This window comes from Panicum virgatum, chromosome 2K, assembly GCF_016808335.1.
Source record: "Panicum virgatum strain AP13 chromosome 2K, P.virgatum_v5, whole genome shotgun sequence".
NCBI classification, from domain to species: Eukaryota; Viridiplantae; Streptophyta; class Magnoliopsida; order Poales; family Poaceae; genus Panicum; species Panicum virgatum.
Genome location: NC_053137.1, coordinates 47,990,943 through 48,010,197, shown reverse-complemented (window position 1 = coordinate 48,010,197; position 19,255 = coordinate 47,990,943). Strand labels below are relative to the sequence as shown.

General features: G+C 43.5%; 1 protein-coding gene across 4 annotated transcripts; it reads right to left on the bottom strand.

Annotated features, from left to right (window-relative positions):
* Positions 1 to 7,723: 7,723 nt before the first annotated feature.
* LOC120681187 (protein WEAK CHLOROPLAST MOVEMENT UNDER BLUE LIGHT 1-like) lies at positions 7,724 to 12,512 on the bottom strand. Of its 4 annotated transcripts, none has more exons than XM_039962718.1 (4): positions 12,155 to 12,512; positions 11,860 to 12,074; positions 9,788 to 10,301; positions 7,724 to 9,688 (listed from the first exon to the last, which is right to left on the bottom strand). In XM_039962718.1, exons 2-4 carry the CDS (start codon positions 11,994 to 11,996, stop codon positions 7,889 to 7,891), a joined length of 2,451 nt encoding a protein of 816 aa, XP_039818652.1. In that variant the 5' UTR covers positions 11,997 to 12,074; positions 12,155 to 12,512; the 3' UTR covers positions 7,724 to 7,888. The 4 variants fall into 4 exon arrangements, with proteins under 4 accessions (XP_039818652.1, XP_039818657.1, XP_039818663.1 ...); XM_039962723.1 differs by having other exon boundaries at positions 11,860 to 12,069; XM_039962729.1 differs by having other exon boundaries at positions 9,788 to 10,371; positions 11,860 to 12,512.
* Between the last annotated feature and the right edge of the window lie 6,743 nt (positions 12,513 to 19,255).

Here is a 19,255-nt window from a genome sequence, read left to right as displayed (position 1 = left end):
CATGTGGGAAGGCTAGTGATAAGAGCCGATGAGAACCATCTGGCTGTATTATAAAAGGCCAACACGTTGAGTTGGCCAGCAAAAAAACAAAAAAAATATATATAGGCCAACACGTTGAGTTGGCCAGTAAAAGAAAGAAAAACAAAAGAGAGAGAGAGGCCAACACGTTGAGTTGGCCAGCAGCAAAAAAAATAAATTATGAGATGCAAGGCAGCCGATGTGCACCATCGACTTAAGATGTTTTTAATGAGTACAAGTTTCAGGTTTAACAGGCGACATTAAATATTTTCTGAATTGTTCTATTAGTTCAGGAACTCTTCTATGGCATGGATGGCTTCTGCGCGTACGGCGTCTGCTCTTGCTATGACTGCTTCGTCGTCCTTGTCATCGCCTGCTACTATCTGTTGACTCAAGGTGTTGATCTCTGCAAACTCTGCCCGTATTTGCTCGGTTATTTCTTGAGCTTCTTGCTTGGAGTTTGCAATCGAGGCTTTCTCCTCTTGGATCAATCTTTGTGTGGTGCGGACTTGTTCTTCGAGTTCTACCAGTTCTTTCTTCAGGAGGCTGAGTCGCCTTGTACTCGCTGAGATATCGGCTTTGGCATCCAGAGTTGCCTTCTTCTGGTTAAGCAGTTTGCACTTTTGAGCAATGTTAGCTTTCAGAGGGATCTGAGAATGACGTAATTCTATTCTCTGTTGTGCTGCTTTCACCTCTGCCCGAAAGAAAGGAAGATGGCCGGCTGGCCAAAGCTTGACTCGAAGTGACTCTGGAAGTTGGGATTCTATTTGCTCAAGGATATCTTTTATCTTGCTGGAATCATCAACCAGAGTATTGATTGGAGCAGATAGCAGATCCTTGATGAGTTGAAGCTGATCTGCCAGGTTAGCCGATTGCTGTAAAGATGGTACCTTTGCTCCAAGGGCAGTCAGACCCATTGTTGCCGGGTCAAAGGAGAGCAAGTCTGAAATATCAAAACCCTGTGAAAATATTGAAGTTAGTGTGGGGGCAATGTGCATTAATGGAGTTATCGGCTGATTTAGAAGTGGCTCTTGTAGTGTTACCTGTTGTATGGAAGAAGTAATGGTCGATCCGAGTATGATCGGCTCAATTGGGGCAGCGGCAGTAGCATCGGCTGTGTCGGCTTGTTCGTCACGCGTCTCTATCGGAGCTTCAGGAGTTCTGGGTTGGGCTTCCATCGTCACATCATTTGTTGCAGTTTCTTCGCTGTGAGTTTCTGCTTGGACGATGGTTGCTTCTTGCTGTTCAGGGATTTCGGTTGTTCCGGTATTGACTTCATGAATAGCAGTTCTCTGTTGTGATGGGCTTCCGGTGCTAAGGATTTCTTCAGTTGTGTCCTGGAGAAAGGATTATAATCAACCGGAATATATGTGCATATAAAAAGGGAGAACATTCAAGAAAATTCAGAGAGATGGATTACCTGGTTAGTGTTGGAGTCTGATGGACTTGGAGAAGGTTGTGCTGTCTTTTTGATGACCCGTCTCGTGAAGATCTTCCTTTTCTTAGTTGGAACTCGGGGGGCAGCACCTTCAGAGAATTGTCTCCGCTTAGAGGCCGACTGTAGTACGTCTGGCTGAACAGTCATTATTATTTTCTTCATCGACGGCGATCCCTTGCAAAAAGAGAACATCAGGGGCGGATGGAAGAAAGTAGAATGGTTCCCCATTATTGGCTATAGGTTCTGGACCATCTTGTTGCTGTAAGTAAGGTGAGTAAGGTTAGCCAAGAGAAATTGGTAGAGGACTCGGAAAGAATAAGTGCACAGATTTAGTACCTCTTCCTCAGGGATTGCATATTCAGGATCAATTTGCTGCAGTAGAGGGCCTAAAGCTCTTCTGAATACATGAGTTTTCCACATCTCCCACCAAGTGTTAAAGCCGATTGACGAGGAAGTAAAAGATAGATCGGCTGGTATTAGAATGTGGAGGTGGTCAAACATGTTGTAGCATCTTGAGCTGGTGAGACCATCGGGCAGATCGGCTCTGCTCTCCACCAAGTGGTGAATATGGAAGTGGGGAGGGACTTGTTCTAAGCCAAAATTGCCGAGCTTCTACGACTGGTTGATAAGTCTCATAACCTGGTTTAATGATTTTGTTGGAAGTGCTGATGCCAACATGAAGGAAGCCATGTCGGATCATTAAAGAATACAGATGCCGAGTGCTGTCGTCATCGGCAAAACTATCCAGTCTAAAGGCAGTTGGGTTCTCAAAAGCTTCAGATTCAGTGAATGGAAAATAAAGGGGATTCTTTAAGCCTTTGTAGAAAATTCTGAACCATTTTGCAGCATCTGTTGAGTTCAGTTAACTGCCAGGGAGGCTGAATAGGGCTTGGCCATAGCTGGTGCATCTAATTGGTCTGCCATTCTCGTCAGGGAAGGAATTCTTGGCTAAGCTTTGGAAGTTTGGGATCTAATGCTGGAAGTAGAGTTGTGCCCATAACTGAATGAACCACCAAGGGTCTCCAGTTCTGAGTTTCCTTTGGCTGAGCAAGCTAGTTGTCATTAAGTGGAGACATCTGTATGTTTCTCCGAGGAAAAGCTTGCCTAGGCTGGTGTGATTGCCATGGGCTAGATGGTAAGCCAAAGAAAGGTAATTCTTAGTTGGGGCTAAGTAAGGACCACAGAAGATGAAATGTTCTAACCAAATATTTAGAAAGGTTGTGTGTTCCTTTTTGCTTACTGGACCTTTCGTTTTCATGTGCTGGTTCATGTAAGTGCTCCAGTTTGTGCAGTCTGTTTTAGATGAAAGTTTGAAGGAGACTTCTACCATTCTGTGAGCTGCAGGATCATGAGACTTAATGTCTAGGCCAGTAATCATGGTAACATCCAGCAGAGTAGGGGTCATGGGTCCATGACCAAAGAGGAAATAGTTTAGAGCATCAGACCAGAAATAGCCGATGGTCTTCAGAAGGTTTTCATCTTTGTCCAAGGGAGATAATGATAGACTGAGTGCATCAGCTATATTCAGTTCTTGCCACAAGGGCATGTAGGCTTTTGCTACTCTGCTGTACCATATAGTCTAGCTTTCGGGTGGATTGGGCCAGGCTCTTAAGCAGTCGGCCCAGGAATTCAAATCAATGTTTTGACTTACGAAAGAGATCCTGTTTGCTTCATAGGAGATTAAATCTGTGGGATTTTCATAAGTTCGTGGGCCAAGACAAAAGATTTTGGATTGGAAGGATGCGGCAGGAGGATGTCTGACACCTGGAGTTCAGAGATTTAGAAATTTACCTGTGGTGTCATATTTCAGAGTTTAATTTGTTGGAGGCTTAACGGGCTGAAGAAAGTTAAAAGGGGCAGGCTGAATATTACCTTCAGGCCGCAGATTGCCGCATCATCGATTGCAGAATTCGTTGTCTGAGCTGCAGAGTCCGCCATGGTTCAGATCTGCTGACTTAGGGTTTGGTTGTTCTGCGGGCTCTGATTCGAATTCTGGATGATTTGCGAGTCTTTGCTCGAATTTATGGAGCGGGGTTCTCGAATTACGCTCGGATTTGGAGTGTCTATTTCGAGTCGGATTCAGAGTGGAAGTGGTGTTCTGTTTTTATGCGGGTTGCTTCCAATTTTGAATTCCGTCGGCTCTTGGACATTAGTAAAGCCTGATGCGATGCCATCGGCTTTTTGGGGTGTGATCCGAGCAAACAAGTTAAAGGATGACAAGTTTCATTAAAAGTTGGTTTTTTACAGGAAAAGCCGATTTGACAAAGGGAAATTCCTTCGGCTTTACAATACTACTTCTACTCTACTACCTACATCTACCGCTCGTAGGTACCTAGTACCTACGGCGCTTGGGGCTTCGAGCCGGCGCATCTCCGCCGTTGCTGTCGTCGTCGCTGGCGCCGTCAAAGGCGCTGCTGCCGCCGTCAGTCTCGACGTTGCAGCTCCGGCCGCCGCCGCCGCCGCTTTCTTCCTCGCTGTCCTCCTCGGAGGACCCGAGGAATCGGAAGGGGTTTCCTCCCATCGAGTCGTCGCCGCTAGAGGAGGAGCCGATCTCCTCTTCCGAGGAGGAATCGACTCCATCCCAGGAGAAGCCTTCCTCGCTGCTACTCTCCAACTCCTCCTGGAATAGGAGTTGGAGGTCTTCGCTTTCAGTCTGGGGCTCTTCGTCTTCAGAGGCGAACCTGAAGTCGAACTCCTCTGCATCCCAGTGCAGAGGAGTGAGCGCCTCGTACGCCGCCGCCGGGTCGTACTCCGGCGTCGGTTCCCGACTCTCTGGAATGGAGTCGAGGGAGGAGGCAGAAAGGTTTGAAGAAGAAGGGGAAGAAGGAGAGTAAGAAGAATGGCTGATGGAGTTGGAGCCAGAAGAGGAGGAAATCGCCATGGCTATTGGCTACTGAAGGTTGGGGTTTTCTGTGCTACTTGGCTTTGGGAGGAGGATGAGTTTGCCGTGAAGAGAGTCGATTCGGGATGAGATTAAATAGTAAAAAAATGGAAGACAGATCGGCAGTTTCACATTCTACGAGGAGCCAGTTGCAGAGATGTTGTGTCTTCCATGGCGGTTGTTGTGCGTTTTAATGAAGCATCAACGGGAAGATGAAGCGGTGAAGTGGTTTTGGAATTATCATTGCATAAATTAGGGGGCATGTGTTATCGCCATAATTTAACAGGTTAATTAATGGGCCGCGAATGAGTTGGGTTTAATGAAGAAATTGAAGAAGGCTTACGAATCGGCTCCTGCGTGAGCATTTGGACCATGTGGGCCATGTATTCTTAGATTTAGTTCAAATTGAGTTAGAGATAGAGTCCGATATGGACACATTAGTTTAGATTATTTCCCAAATCTCCGGACTATAAATATGTATCCTATGGTATTTGTAAAGAGAACGTCATCACGTTTGCAATCAATAACTCTCAGCGCATCACCACCCCTAATTCTAGGGTTTCATCCAAGTAAGCGCCATGCTGCCCTGATCGCTTCTTGCGATCAGGGCAGCGTTGTTCTTGCTTTTACCTTGGTATTACTTGCACTGAAGCGTTTTTGATGGCGAGCAGTACTAGTTATCTTGATGTTCGTAGCATTGCTTTTAGTAGATTCATTATGCTTTTGTTGCTTACCATCTACGAATATCATGTTGTTTCTGTGCAGTCACGTTTTAATCTTATGCTAATTCTTGTTGCATAGAATTAGTTGCACGGAGACAACACTCTGCTTCTTTTCCATCTAGTAGATCTAATCTGTTATGGTTTGTTCTTATACTTAAGAATTGGCGTAATATCTGCTAGGTTAGGCCTTGCAAACGGGTTGGATGGTCCGGTGACGTATTAGATGCTTTGCCTTAGTCTTAACAGGAAATTGATCCGGGAATCGGCTTTAGCTTGTTCTTAGGCCTCTATTCTGGTTAAGGTTTAGTTATTTATTACGCTAGATTAGATTAGCTAGATTTAATTGAAGTAGCTTTACAGTTATTTGCTTTATTTATCAATATCCGGATACAAGCAGATCCAATCTGACACCGGGACTCGATCGGCTCTTTAAAGCCGATGCAAGAGTCGTCCCGGGGAGCCGACCACGGCTCGGACTTATGTTTCCACGTGTTTGTGTATGCAGGCAAATCGTCGCAAGCACGTTCGCACCTTCCTGATCGGGTATAGGTCAGGTGGCACGCCCTGCGTCTTATAAAGCCGCGGCGTGTGCTGGAATTGAGGGCCGTTGACGAGGGAGCAGTGCCTGCCAGCGCCCTGGCGACCTCCCGGCTCTTCGTGTTGCCTGTCGCTACTCGCCGGTGGGTTTTGACCGACAACACAAACTCTCTAGGCTACTAATCTTCTCTTGAGCTATATTGTTTTGCAAGACCTTTTAGGTACAAGACCTTTTAGGTGATTTGATTCCAAAGGGGGAGAAATATGAATCAAAGCAAGGCATGTTCCCAACAAAGAGGGAGAGATGTTCCCAAGAAGAAAAAATATTCAAAGGGGGAGACATGCTGAGTGGATCAAGTCAACATATGAGAGAGGAGTAGCAAATAGGGGGAGAAACAAAAGGGGGAATCATGGCTTAAGGGGGGAAGCCAAGCCATCATTGAATGGTGGTAAACATCCAAGCGAGTGTAAGTGGTTAAATTTGTCAATTCTTACAAATTTTATGCTTGCTTTGATTGTGTTGTCATCAATCACCAAAAAGGGAGAGATTGTAACGAACATGACACCATTTATGCCATTTCGAGTGATTTTGGTGATCGAATGACAACGCAATAAATGAGACTAATGCTTTTATTAAGTGAACATTTCTAGATCCCAGGGATGAAGTAAAAAGGCTATACAAAACAAAACACGAAGAAAGAACAAAAAGAAACGCTGAATTGGACGAGTTCTACTGAAATCAGTAGCACCGGAAGAACCGATGCCTATAGCATCGGTGCATCCGATGGTTGTCGGAAGATCCGACGCCTTGGCATCGGTGCAAGTCTAAGCAGCAAATGGAGATCAAGCGAAGACCAAGTCAAGATAGCCAGGTCACCGGTTGAACCGACGGCGTCAAGCTAGGCATCGGTGCATTGGATGTACTATGTTCCAGAGACGATATCAAGCACGAAGGAGCCAAGCCTTCAGCACCGGTTGAACCGGTGGTGCATCGGAGCATAGCACTGGTGTAATGACGTCAGCAGGAGAGAAAGAAACCAATGGCTAGTTGAGTGCTGTGAGTGACCGGTTTAACCGACACACAGTCATCGGTTAAACCGGTGGTGTCGCAAACAGTGCGTCAGAAGCTCAACGGCTACTTCGAGTCTGAGAGTGACCGGATGAACCGACGCCACCCCAGGCAGAGGCATCGGTTCATCCGATGGTATGCTGTTTTCTGCTGACCGTTGGAGCAACGGCTACAAGACTTGGTGGCCTATATATACGCCTCACCCCGGCCATTTGAAGTTTACTGGAGTTGTTGGACATCCCACACACACCCAAGAACATCTCCAAGCCATCCAAGAGCATAAAGATCAAATCCTTAGTCCTTAGCACAACTTTTGTGAGTGTTTGTGCAAGGTTAGCACTTGAGTGAGTGATCAAGCAAGATTTAGATCCTTGTGCTGTGGTTCTAGAGTGAACCAAAGTTGTATCTCGGTGCGCCGGCCTCCTTGGAGCTTTGGTGACTCGCCGGCAAGTCAACGACCCTCCGGCTTGGTGTGGAGCGGCGTCGACGACATTGTGCGGGGGACGGAGACCCCTCCTTCATGGGCAATCTCCCTTAGTGAAGATCGGGATCAAGGTGACCGTGATTGTGTTCACGGAAGAGACTTGATTGCCGGGAAGCGATACTCTTCGTGAGTGCTTCAACAACGTGGACGTAGAGGCGTCTTTGTGGCAATCCGAACCACGGGATAAATCCTCGTGTTGAGAGTTTGCTTCCTCTCATCCCTATCTTTAAGCTTTCGCATTTCATATTGCAACTTGTGTGCCTTTACTTTTTTAGTGTAGCATCTTGCTAGGATTGGATATAGGTTGCAAAACTCTTTTGGGATAAGGGTTTTCACACTAAGGTGAACCGTAGTTGCACATCTAAATAGCTTGATCTAGTTTAAGTTTTGTGCAAATTAGTTGGAGCCATATGTTAAGATTTTAATAGTGTCTAATTCACCCCTCCCCTTTTAGCTAGAGCACCCGATCGTTTTCAATTTTTCAACAGCCAACATGAAATTCTCAAGTCAACAGCAGACAAGGAGTCGTGTTGTATGCTTCTAACAATATTAGCACAGTGATCAGAGAGGCAACTCAACCAATGCTCGATAAAATCTTCAGCACAAATTAAATAAAATTTCTGAATCGCTTCTGCATTCCGTGTTTGAAATTGTATCCTATATGCTACACGAGTACATGTACAAATTAATCATACTAAAGAACTTACCACGCTCTTATCAGTGGAAAGGAATGTTACTTTCAATGTGTCTTCTTCCTAGAAACAAACATAGCTACTATGGACCGTGGAAACAACGACTTCCGTGGCTTCGATTCTTTCACCCTAGTTGCCGCTATCGTGTCAGCTCTAGACAATGATCCAACCATTTGAGGATTGGAGGTGGATGATGCTGCATCAAAAGACAACGACGAGTTCTTCAAATTTGGGAGATCAGCAATGCCATGGGCTGACTCACCCGCATCTGTCTGTTGCTCATGTGTGGCCCACCGCTTCCTCAGCTCGTTCTCCATGGTCAACTTGCCATACTGTGCCGAATTAGCTTTCTCCTGTGCGGCCCTCAGCTCCAACTTCCTCCCATTGATTTGCTTGGCCAACTGCTCCATCTGATTCAAGCTCCTCACCTCTGCATCCTTGGCTTGCTTAATCTTCTCAACAGCCTTAATGACCCGCTTCTTGGCAAGGTCCTCAGCATCTTGTGCTTTCTTGCTTAACGCATCGTACTCTTCAAGTGATAACGTCACATAGTTGTCGCTTACTCGTTCAACTTGGGGGTCTATATGTGTTTCCAGCTTGTATTCTTGCAGTGCATTTGCTGAGGCGGTTGCAATTTCTTCAGATGTGTTCACTGCAAGAATCTCCCTCGACACTGCTTCGAGCCTCAACTTGGCGACATTGACTTGTGCCTTGGCTTGATCTGCCTCTTCCCTAGCCTTCGCCAGCTCATGACGGGCCATCTGAGCTTTTGAGTTTGCTTGTTCCATGACTTTAGTTGCCTGCTGTAGCTCTGCAGGCATCTCAGCTGCTTTTGTTCTTTCATGGACAATATTGAGCTCATATGTCTTGTTGCTCAATTCTTCCTGTAGAGATGAGACAGAAACAGAAGCAAGGTGCTCTTTGTGTCTCAATGCCCCCAGATCTGTCTCGTTCCTCTCTATATCAGCTCGCAGTGTAGCAGCAGCATTCCAAAGTATTCTGACCTCATCCTTGGCCCTTTTAATGTCTGCCCTCATGTCCTCCAGCTCCTTCCTACTCTTTGCCAGCTTCGCCCGAGTACTAACAATTGGGATCCCTGCCTCTCCATCTAGGCTAACCTCTTCAGGCCATTCCTCCCCTTTTAAATAAGTAGAAAACTGATCTTGCAACTTCACCAACAGTGTAGAGGCAGCTTCTAGCTTGGACTCGAGATCTTTATTGACTGCTGCTGCATCATGTATCTTTTGAACCTCATCATCAACTTGCTTCAGCTCATTCTGCCATTTTGCCTTCTCTTGTTGATATGCCAAAGCGAAATTTAATTTTTGTTCCTCTGCTATGATATGAGTAGCTTGAGAAGATGTCAACAATTGTTTCAATGCGATGAGCTCAAGGGTGAGGTCATCAACGGTCTTCTCAATCTCCTGTGATGCAGCATTGGATTCACATGCCTTTGTCTCAGCATTGTCCCTTTTAGTTTTTAAGGCTGTGTACTCCTTCTGAAGTTGTGCCAGCTCATCTTTCACTGACTGTAGTTCTGCTAAGGCATTAGCATGGCGGTATTTTGCGAGCTCAATCTCTGCCTTTGCTGCAGCACTCTCTCTGCAAGCAATTCCCTGTTGTATCTCCTTGAACCGTATATTAGCGAGCTCTGAGTCTTGTTGTGCTTGTATTGCCTCAGTTTGTGCCTTCTCCAAGTTAAGCTTGAGCCCTTCTATGGTTCGCCTAGTGGTACACAATTCCATTAGAACTTTATTTTTCTCAACTTCTGTAGCTTCTGCTCTTCTTTGGTAATCAGGAGTATCTTCAAGTGCCTTGTCAAGTGCATTTTGAACATTTTTACGTCTCTGCACAAAATAAACAGGATCCACGATATTTCATAAGTTAACACCAAAAAAAAAAGGCAACGAGACATACAGAGAACATTTCAGTAAAATAGACATTACCTCCTTCCAGTCGAGAATACCTCCAAATTTGCTTACTGCCTCTTTAACGGATTCTATTGGTGCTCCAGTGTCAACAAGCACTCTGTTATCTATAGATTTAATGAAGCGTTCAGCAATCTCTGCTGCCTTATAAATGTTTCTTTCAGCTGAGTTAGGGCGACTTTCTCCCTTTCCACAAAGCAGGTTATGGCCATTCTCCTCTCCTTTGTTTGCGTATAAATCATTAATTTCAAGGGAACTTAAATCTGTACTAAAATGTCTAATGTGACCATGACTATTTACGCCCTTTCCTTCAATCTGCTCATTGCAATTCTGCTCTCCATTGTTCACACGCAAATCATTAATTGTAAGGGCACTTAAATCTTCACTTAAATGTCTACTATGAACAACCGGGGCTTTTTTAGGAAAATCTAAGGCAGCAGGAGGTTCTGAATCAATCAAACTTGCTTCTACATTGACAGAGTCAGAAGCAACAGATACCAGTGGCACCCTTTCCACACTCACTTCATCCATTCTGCAGCATGCAAGAGCTTACTGAATGATAATTTCAGAAAATTATCATGGATAGATTTGTCACTGCGTACCTGGCAAGTAGTAACCATGTTAGTTGAAGAAAATGCTTTTATGAATTCCCATTCATATTTTGTGAAATTATCGTGTTATATGAGATGGTCCATAGTGTAACCCCAAGAATCAGAAAAGGATGTGGCTTTTGAAGCATTCTTAGGAGAAAATCCTCTTGTATCATTTAAATACTTGTATATTTTTTAAGAGAAGACAGTCTGCCCTATAAGAAAACTTCCATATGCATTGCATCTAAAAGTTTTTTTTAAAAAAGAATACATCAAATCAGTTGCATGACCTTGGAATAGCAACATATCCACTATTTTACTCACATTTTGGGGAGACCGGGAGACATGAATAAATGATTTACATTTGGGGTTTGCTGAGTACTCCTCTTTAGAAAAGTATACAAAACTTAGGTAGCTAGTAAGGCAGAATAAATATGTACAGCATAAATGACTAAATCATATTGTTGGAAACTAGTCCCTCACTTTCTAGATGCTTATCACAAATACACCAGTATTTCTTCTCTGGTGGACACCCATGAGAACACAACAACACACAAGTTTTTTTTTTTGACTCGGGCCACTCTAGCCCTCATCGTTTTCTCGCAATATATAGAGGATAAAAGGCTGCACACCTGCCCATGATATCCTCCTAATTAATGCAATCAAGACTATACGATCTGCATACTATTCTCTTTAACTAGAAGCTGCAATCTACCTAGCACTAATAGGAATGAACATAGACAAAAGCTGGACCTGGACACAATCTAGTAACAAGATTAATGCTAACACATAGTAAAGATTTTATGCAGATACTGTATTAGGTGGAGGCAACTATTGGATCTATTTAATGTTTTACAGGTTACACAGATCTGCCTCATCCTCATATCAGTTAATTTGCTTTAAGAATCCTCTAAAATAGGGTATACGGAGCACAACATCTCTTATACAGGTACATGGCAATCATCATAAAAGAATGGCCTTCCAAGTTCAACCGCTACTACTATTTCGGTTCAATTTGCACATCGGTTATGCAACCTTTTATGAAGTGATAGCATTTTGTCATCCAACACAAAGAAAAAAGTGGAACTCTCTGTGCATTGTGGGATGGTGATAAATCAACTCATCAAAGTTGCATGCTGGCAGGGCAAGCCATCTATCTAAAGTTGATTGGATCATCCTTATATAATTGTCGAATTGCAATGTGCTCATTGAGTCTATACCAATGTGCAGTGCGACAATATTTTGAAATCCTCCGCGGCCTTAGCATTGTGAGCAAAGAGTTAATTTCCCATGATACAGACAATTCTGTATTTTCCAGAAAAGAAAACACTGACAGCAGTCATGAAAGTTCTTTCTTTCTCGTAACCCATGATGCATCGAGGTACATAATATTTTTTTGCCCAACCTGAATGCAGAACACGCTGCAACAACATAGTACTCCAACAAAAAACTAAACCAACAAACAGGGGAGCAAAGTAGGAAATTTGCAATGTACCATACCTCATTTCAATCCATCTTCCATATCTCCCTTCAAGACATGCATTCCTCAAAGGAAGGACCGAAGGAGGAAGGAAATTCAGGCTGGACCTCCGGTTGGGGAGAAAATGAAAGGAAGTGGTGGCGAGGCATTGCCGCATGGAGGAGCCCGAGCAAACCAATGATAAATCTATGCTATTTTAGGATGTGGTGGCGCTTCTGCTCCGCAATTTTCTATCCTAGATTAGGGGAGAAAGATGGAGCGCTCGGAACAAAAATACACTCCGAAATCGAAGCTAGAGGGAGAGAAAAATCGTACTGCCATGGAGAGCTCAAGATATATCCACCGCTCCCATGAACTTTACTGCCGCTAGCTGACGCCTCCTCGACCGTCCCCGCAACCAGCTAGAACGCCTCCTGAGCACCTCCGCCGCCAGTTGCTGCCTCTTCGAGCATCACCGCCAGTCGCCTGTTCCATCGCAATCCACCGTCCCCGTCCCCAAAATTGTATGCTCCACTGCTGCCGCTTCCTCCGGACGCTGCCTAGTCGCCTCTCCACCTCCTATGCCCGCCGGCCGCCGGTGGTCGCCGTGTGATTTGCAAATCGGACGGGGACTCGGGCCCTCCGCTCGGTACACCCGGTAGGTAGGGTTGTTTGTATTTTCCATAAACCTATTTGGAAATTAACCCGTGTTAGAGAAAGCATTATAACAGGCTGCAAGAAGACTAAATGCTGAGGTGAAGGAGAAGAAAAAGAAAAAAAGGAGAGATAGACTGCAAGCTTGCAGTCAGCTTGAGCACAAAAACCAAAAAGACTTGTAAGAGGAACATGTGGGCCTTATATTAGTGACGAAGGACTAAGGCTAATTTCAGTGGGAGTGTCATAAAAGTGTTATGAACATTAAATTTGATAGCATGTACCAATAGTATGATAAAAGAGAAGAGAGGAGTGTCATCACCATGACACTCCACTGGCACAGTTCTTAAAATTCTAGTCTAAATAACTGTGTCATCACACTTTCACTGAGACTGACCTAAACTACTATACTTTGGTTGAGAGGTCTTACCGCCAACCGTTGGCTCTATTATATACCTTGTTCTTATTCCTTTACTACTACGAGTAAGTATATTGGTCTAGTTTAATAGACAATTTCATGCATTGCTATATTATTTTAAGACGATGTAAAAGACATTGTCACATCACAGAACTACGCAAGAGTTGTGTTTTGTTTAGAGTTAATTGGGTGGGTAGCAAGCTCACACATGTGCTAGTATGGGATTGATCTCCGATCGATCTTATTTTTGGTTTGACTATATTCTATTTGGAAAGCGAGCTGTGAGTGTAGCAAAGGGTAAGGCGTATGATGACCTGAATCAGCGGCTAGGCACGAAAGAAGGGGAGAATGACATTTATAGGATGGCTAGGATCCGCGAGCGGAAGACAAGGGACATCAATCAAATCAAATGCATTAAGGATGGGACAGATCGACTGCTAGTGAAGGATGAGGAGATCATGGATAGATGGAGAGAGTACTTCGACAAGTTGTTTAATGGGGAGAGTGAGAGCCCTACCCTTGACTTAGATGACTCTTTTGACGATACAAACATACGTTTTGTGAGGAGAATTCAGGAAGTAGAGATCGGGGAGGCTTTGAAGAGAATGAAGAGAGGTAAAGCGATGGGCCCTGATGGTATTCCCATTGAGGTGTGGAGATGTCTAGGAGATAGAGCAATAGTATGGTTAACTAAGCTTTTTAATCTCATTTTTCGGTCAAACAAGATGCCGGTAGAATGGAGGAGAAGTATATTAGTACCTATCTTCAAAAACAAGGGCGATGTTCAAAATTGTACTAACTACCGTGGGATTAAGCTGATGAGCCATACGATGAAGCTTTGGGAGAGGGTTATCGAGCATCGCCTAAGAAGAGTGACAAGTGTGACCCAAAACCAATTTGGGTTCATGCCTGGAAGATCAACCATAGAGGCGATTTTCTTAATACGACAATTGATGGAGAGATATAGGGAGCAGAAGAAGGACTTGCACATGGTCTTCATTGACCTTGAGAAGGCATATGACAAAGTACCGAGAAATGTCATGTGGTGGGCTTTGGAGAAGCATAAAGTCCCAACTAAGTACATTACCCTCATTAAGGATATGTACAAGGATGCGACGACGTTTGTCCGGACATGTGATAGCAACACCACTGACTTTTCTATTAACATAGGCCTACACCAGGGATCAGCATTGAGTCCTTATTTATTTGCTTTAGTGATGGATGAGGTCACAAGGGATATACAAGGTGAGATCCCTTGGTGTATGCTTTTTGCTGATGATGTGGTGCTAGTTGACGAGAGTAGGGCAGGGGTTAATAGGAAGTTAGAGCTGTGGACGCACGTTAGAGTCGAAAGGGTTCAGACTTAGTAGGACCAAGACCGAGTACATGATGTGCGATTTCAGCGCTACTAGGCATGAGGGGGGAGACGTTAGTTTAGATGGGCAAGTGGTGGCCCAGAAGGATACTTTTCGGTATTTAGGATCGGTGCTACAAAAGGATGGCGACATTGATGAAGATGTTAGGCATAGAATTTCAGCTGGCTGGTTGAAATGGCGGCAAGCTTCTGGCATCCTTGGTGACAAGAGGGTGCCACAAAAGCTAAAAGGCAAATTCTATAGGACAACAATTCGTCCGGCGATGTTATACGGTGCTGAATGTTGGCCTACAAAAAGGCGACATGTGCAGCAACTGAGTGTAGCAGAGATGCGGATGTTGCGGTGGTTTTGCGGGCACACAAGGAGGGATAGAGTCCGGAACGAAGTTATTCGGGATAGGGTCGGGGTGGCACCAATTGAGGAGAAACTTATTCAGCATCGGCTGAGATGGTTTGGACATGTCCAACGAAGGCCTCCTGAGGCGCCGGTGCGTAATGGGGTTTTTGAGCGGGTCGATAATGTAAAGAGGGGTAGAGGTAGACCTAAACTGACGTGGGATGAGTTGGTTAAGAGAGACCTTAAGGATTGGAATATCTCTAAAGAGATAGCTTTGGATAGGAGTGCTTGGAGACTAGCTATCAATGTGCCTGAACCTTGAACTTATTTCTTTCGGGTTTCATCTCTAGCCTACCCCAACTTGCTTGAGAAAAAAGGCTATGTTATTGTTGTTGTATATTCTAGAGTGGCTCTTGGATATAGCAGCCGCTGATTGTAGTCTTGCCTCAAATTAATGAAAATTTTGTGATGCTAAAGAAAAGGCAAGTACATTGGTCTAGTCTAATAGACGATCTCATGCGTTGCCACATCATTTTGTGACGATGTAAAAGACAATACATACAATGTGTTGTCTTATAAGCTTCCGTAGTATTACATAATTCTATAATTTGTGCATTAAAAAAATATTGTGAGTTGCATACCAGCAGCAACTTGTACAATGGTGAGAAAGTAATCTCATAGTCCTAAATTTTAGCGAAAAAACCATCTTGTTCTCTCTCCTCTCTCTCTCCACCACCTAATCAAAAATCCTACGTGGAGTTGCATGAAACGAACTATAAGACCGTTGACATATAGCAATGTATTTGCCCTAAGCGAAACTAGACGCGAATGGAAACATCATTTTTCTTTACAAATGTGTGGTATATAGTATCATTTAGAATTAATAATGGGATACTTTACCATTTTCTAATGTAAATCGAACTAAATAGGTTGTCCTAAAAGTCTTTGCATGCATGCAATAGTGTTATGGTACTCTGCACTACTTTGAGCTTCTTTAGTATTATGATGAAACCCCATGTGCATGCATCACGCTTGTGCTGTTCAAATTCTTGCCTTTTGGGCTAAGCGATATTGTCGTACCCCCTCTATTTTTATTTGTAAGGCTTATTTTATTTGGTTATGGCAAGTTTTTGCCAATAATTACTCTACTAGGATACATTTTTACACAAATATGATGTAACTAGATTTATATTAAAATAATATCTTATGATTATACTTTATACTTTTGAATCGCATAAGTAAAAGAATAAGTGTACCAGCTTTGAAAAGGAGGGAGCGAGTCTGAAATACTCTTACTTAAAGATGTAGCCAAGCCCAATCTCTGAAATCATGTAAATAATTATGATACGTTCTAACTTAAAGCAGGGGACACAACGTTGAGGGCACATGGAGATAGTCCATCGTCCACGATCAAAGAAATTCTATTTTTTGAATGTAGTATGTCCTTTATTCACCTTATTTCACAAATCCCTTCATTTTCTTGAAGAAATTTGTTTGGATTAGAATTTAGAGAAATTTCTAAAATTTTAGAAGAAACTATAAAAATCGAAACATCTCCAATAAATTTTTCTTATGTTTCGGGTACCCTAGCATTTTGTAAGAAAATGAGCCGAAAGTTTCAACAAAAGGTCTTAGCTAAAAGTTTGGTCCCAATTCTACCTTTAAATTTTCGGACAAGAAGTTAAGAGAGACTATTTAATAGAAGTCAGCATCAGAATTTCTAGAAATAAAGTTTATGGTACAACGAATTAACTGTGAACTGTGGGACTTTAGATGAGATAAGAATAAATTGCTCAATCTACAATAAATACTGATATATAAGAGAGGAAATTAACTAATTGACACTTAGTTTTCATTCCTTTTTTAACACCGGCGTTCGTTCCATCAGTTAAGTGATGTGAACAGAAACCTGTAGATGATTCTAATTTTTTTTTATCAACAAGACATACAATTCAGCTCCAAAAATCATGAAACTTTTTACAAGTATACAATATGTGACGGCCCAGGTTTTTAAATAGCCAATTTAGGGTAATTAGAAGCAAATTATGCATCATGTGCTTGAATTGCTTGAAAAAGGATCTTTTTGTAAATATAAAGGTTATATGTGTAATTATGATTTTATGCAAGGTCCTTTTTATAGTTAATTTGAATAGGGTGTGCAATTGTTGCTTTTGTGGAGGGTGTTTTTGCAAAATTCAGTGCATTTATTGCAAGGCAGCAAAATTTGCTTTTAAGTCTATGTTTAAAGTGAAAATACATTGAAAAAGACAAAATTCCTGGAATTCAAAATCCCTCTTATGTTTTCAATTTTAGCTCTTAAATCTTTGATCAAATAAATTTTTGCACAACATCAAAGTTGTAGATCTTGAAAAATTGAACAACTTTCATGTTGGGCACTTTTTCATTTGAGCCCTATTTTAAAAGTTATCGCTAGTTTACAGACTGGTCCCTGGAATTTTTGGAAATTGCGTTTGGGTCCTTTTTCTTCCACCTCCAGCTCCTTCCTCTGTTTCCCGCCGTCAGCGCCGAGCACCGCCCGCCGCCGCTCTGGGCCGGCCGTAGGCCAACTCCGACTTCGCCTTTGCTTCGCGCTGGCGCCCACGCGTCGCACGGAAGCTCCTCGACGCCCTCTTCCTTCGCGCTGGACCTCCCCTCCCTTCGCCACGCCACCCAGAAGCTCCTCGCGGCTGCCACCTCGCCGCCGCCGTGGCCCGAGCAGAGCAGCACCCCTGACTCCCATTTTGCGCGCGCCTCAGCACCCCTGGAGACCCAGCATCGCAATCCACTCGCCCTCTCGCTCGCTCTCTACCCCGAACCCGCAGAACACCGCCGCCGCCCCGCGTGAACTCCGACAAGCTCACCCTCGCCGTCGACCCGCCCCTCCGCAGCTCCTCCGCCCTCGCTGACCACTCCGTTAGCTGTGCCTCGTCCTATCGCAGCTCCCCAGCCCCTTCTTCTCGCCCAACCTCCACGGGAACTACCCCGCCGCCGTAGCCGAGCTCCAATCGCCGCCGCTCGCCGTCAACACCCCATCTCCAGCCCTCCTCCGACCCTCTTCCGATGCGCCAAGTACACCCGGAGGTCCGCCTTGGCCTGCTCTCCATTTCCCCCAACCCCACCCTCGCCGCCGGCGATCGCCGTCGCCAGTTTTGGCCGGTCGAACCACCGCCCCCTGCTCTGACTCGGCCAGGGACTTGGTTGTTAGAATTAGAGAAAGGCCATGGGGTTATGTGAATAGACTGTGACTCATATGAATAGTGCCACTAAGGACTTCTTTGTAATTTTTGCTGAGAACTTTGAAATTCCATAGAAATTCATAGGAAATTCAGAAAAATATAAAGTTTGATGTTTTGGAATCCTTGTGATTAGCTCTATGCATTAGAATCATAATATGTTAGGCTTTTGTTGAAAGTTTTTGCTGTATAAATGGTTTTGTGTCACTAGGTAAATAAATACTAAATGTTTTATCTTTTTCTTATCTGATGATTAAAAGCTTGTCTTGCTCCAAAAATTTTATGGTAGTTTACACATGTGACACTAGTTTTGCTATAAAAATTTCGTGGTCAGTTCTCATGTGTAGCTATTTCTTTGATTTAATGTTTGTTTAGTAGACTTTAATTATGGTAAATAGTTTCTCTTCATTATAAACCATGAAAATATTTATGCATGTTCTCCTTGAGTATCTTAGCTTGTACATGAAGTTTGAACCTCAGTTCATGAGTAGAACAGGAGCTAAAAATGAATCTTGCTAATCTGATGTCTATTTTGTTTATTTTATCAGAATTAATTCTATGTAGATAAAATCATGAACAATTCACAGATCTACCTCGTCTCTGTTTAAACCTCCTGTTAAATTTTGAGCTTCTTCTCTGCTTTAGTTTGACCTGTGTAATTCATGCTTGTTCTAGTGTTGTCTGAATGAATGAATTATTGTGATTAAATGGCTACATGTATTGGCATGATTTTTACAGGGTAGATTACTTTGTTCATTTTCTGTTTCGTGTAATTTTTGCAGAATTTATTACTGATTGTACTCTGAGTAGTTGATTTATTAGCAAACTATGTTTTGTTTGTTATAGAAAACCACCCCCACTTGTTTATGGAGTAGTTCACTTCAGTTGTGCTGTTGACATGATGCCTTGTGTAGTTAGATTTGTTAGTTAACTACTCTATAAACGATTGCCCATGTGTTATGTTTGTTTGCCAGTTGTTAGCCTACAACTTTACCATGATCTGAGTGTATTTATAATGTCACATCTTCCATTTCATATAGATACGACTACTTTGACGGACGAGACGTACGAGTTGATCCCGGAGTCTGACAGAGGTGATCCAGAAGTCCAGGGGAACGCCGCTGAACTAACTGAAGCCCCGAACCAAAGTTCGGAAGAGCCTAGAGCTGAAACAGTTAGTAACTACCGAGAAGGCAAGCCCCGGACATAACCTATACTTCAAATCAATATCATTTACTGTATTATTTACTTGTGCATTTATAGTTCTTAGGAATTGAATTGAAACCCTAGATGCATGATCTTAGGAACCTATGTACTGAACACTAGACTTGAGTTCGACTACTTGCTAAGCTTATAGGACCGGTAAAAGTCGAGTGATTGCCTGTCACTCGCGAGCTTTATAGGAATTGCTTGTTTACTT

Bases quoted from the DNA above. Each gene is read 5' to 3' on its own strand.
- LOC120681187 (XM_039962711.1), bottom strand. From the start codon at position 11,996: ATGCGGCAATGCCTCGCCACCACTTCCTTTCATTTTCTCCCCAACCGG. The intron at 10,302-11,859 runs GTATGGTACATT...TGCATGCTGCAG, and splicing joins GGAAGATGGATTGAAATGAG to AATGGATGAAGTGAGTGTGG. The intron at 9,689-9,787 runs GTAATGTCTATT...TATTTTGTGCAG, and splicing joins GTATTCTCGACTGGAAGGAG to AGACGTAAAAATGTTCAAAA.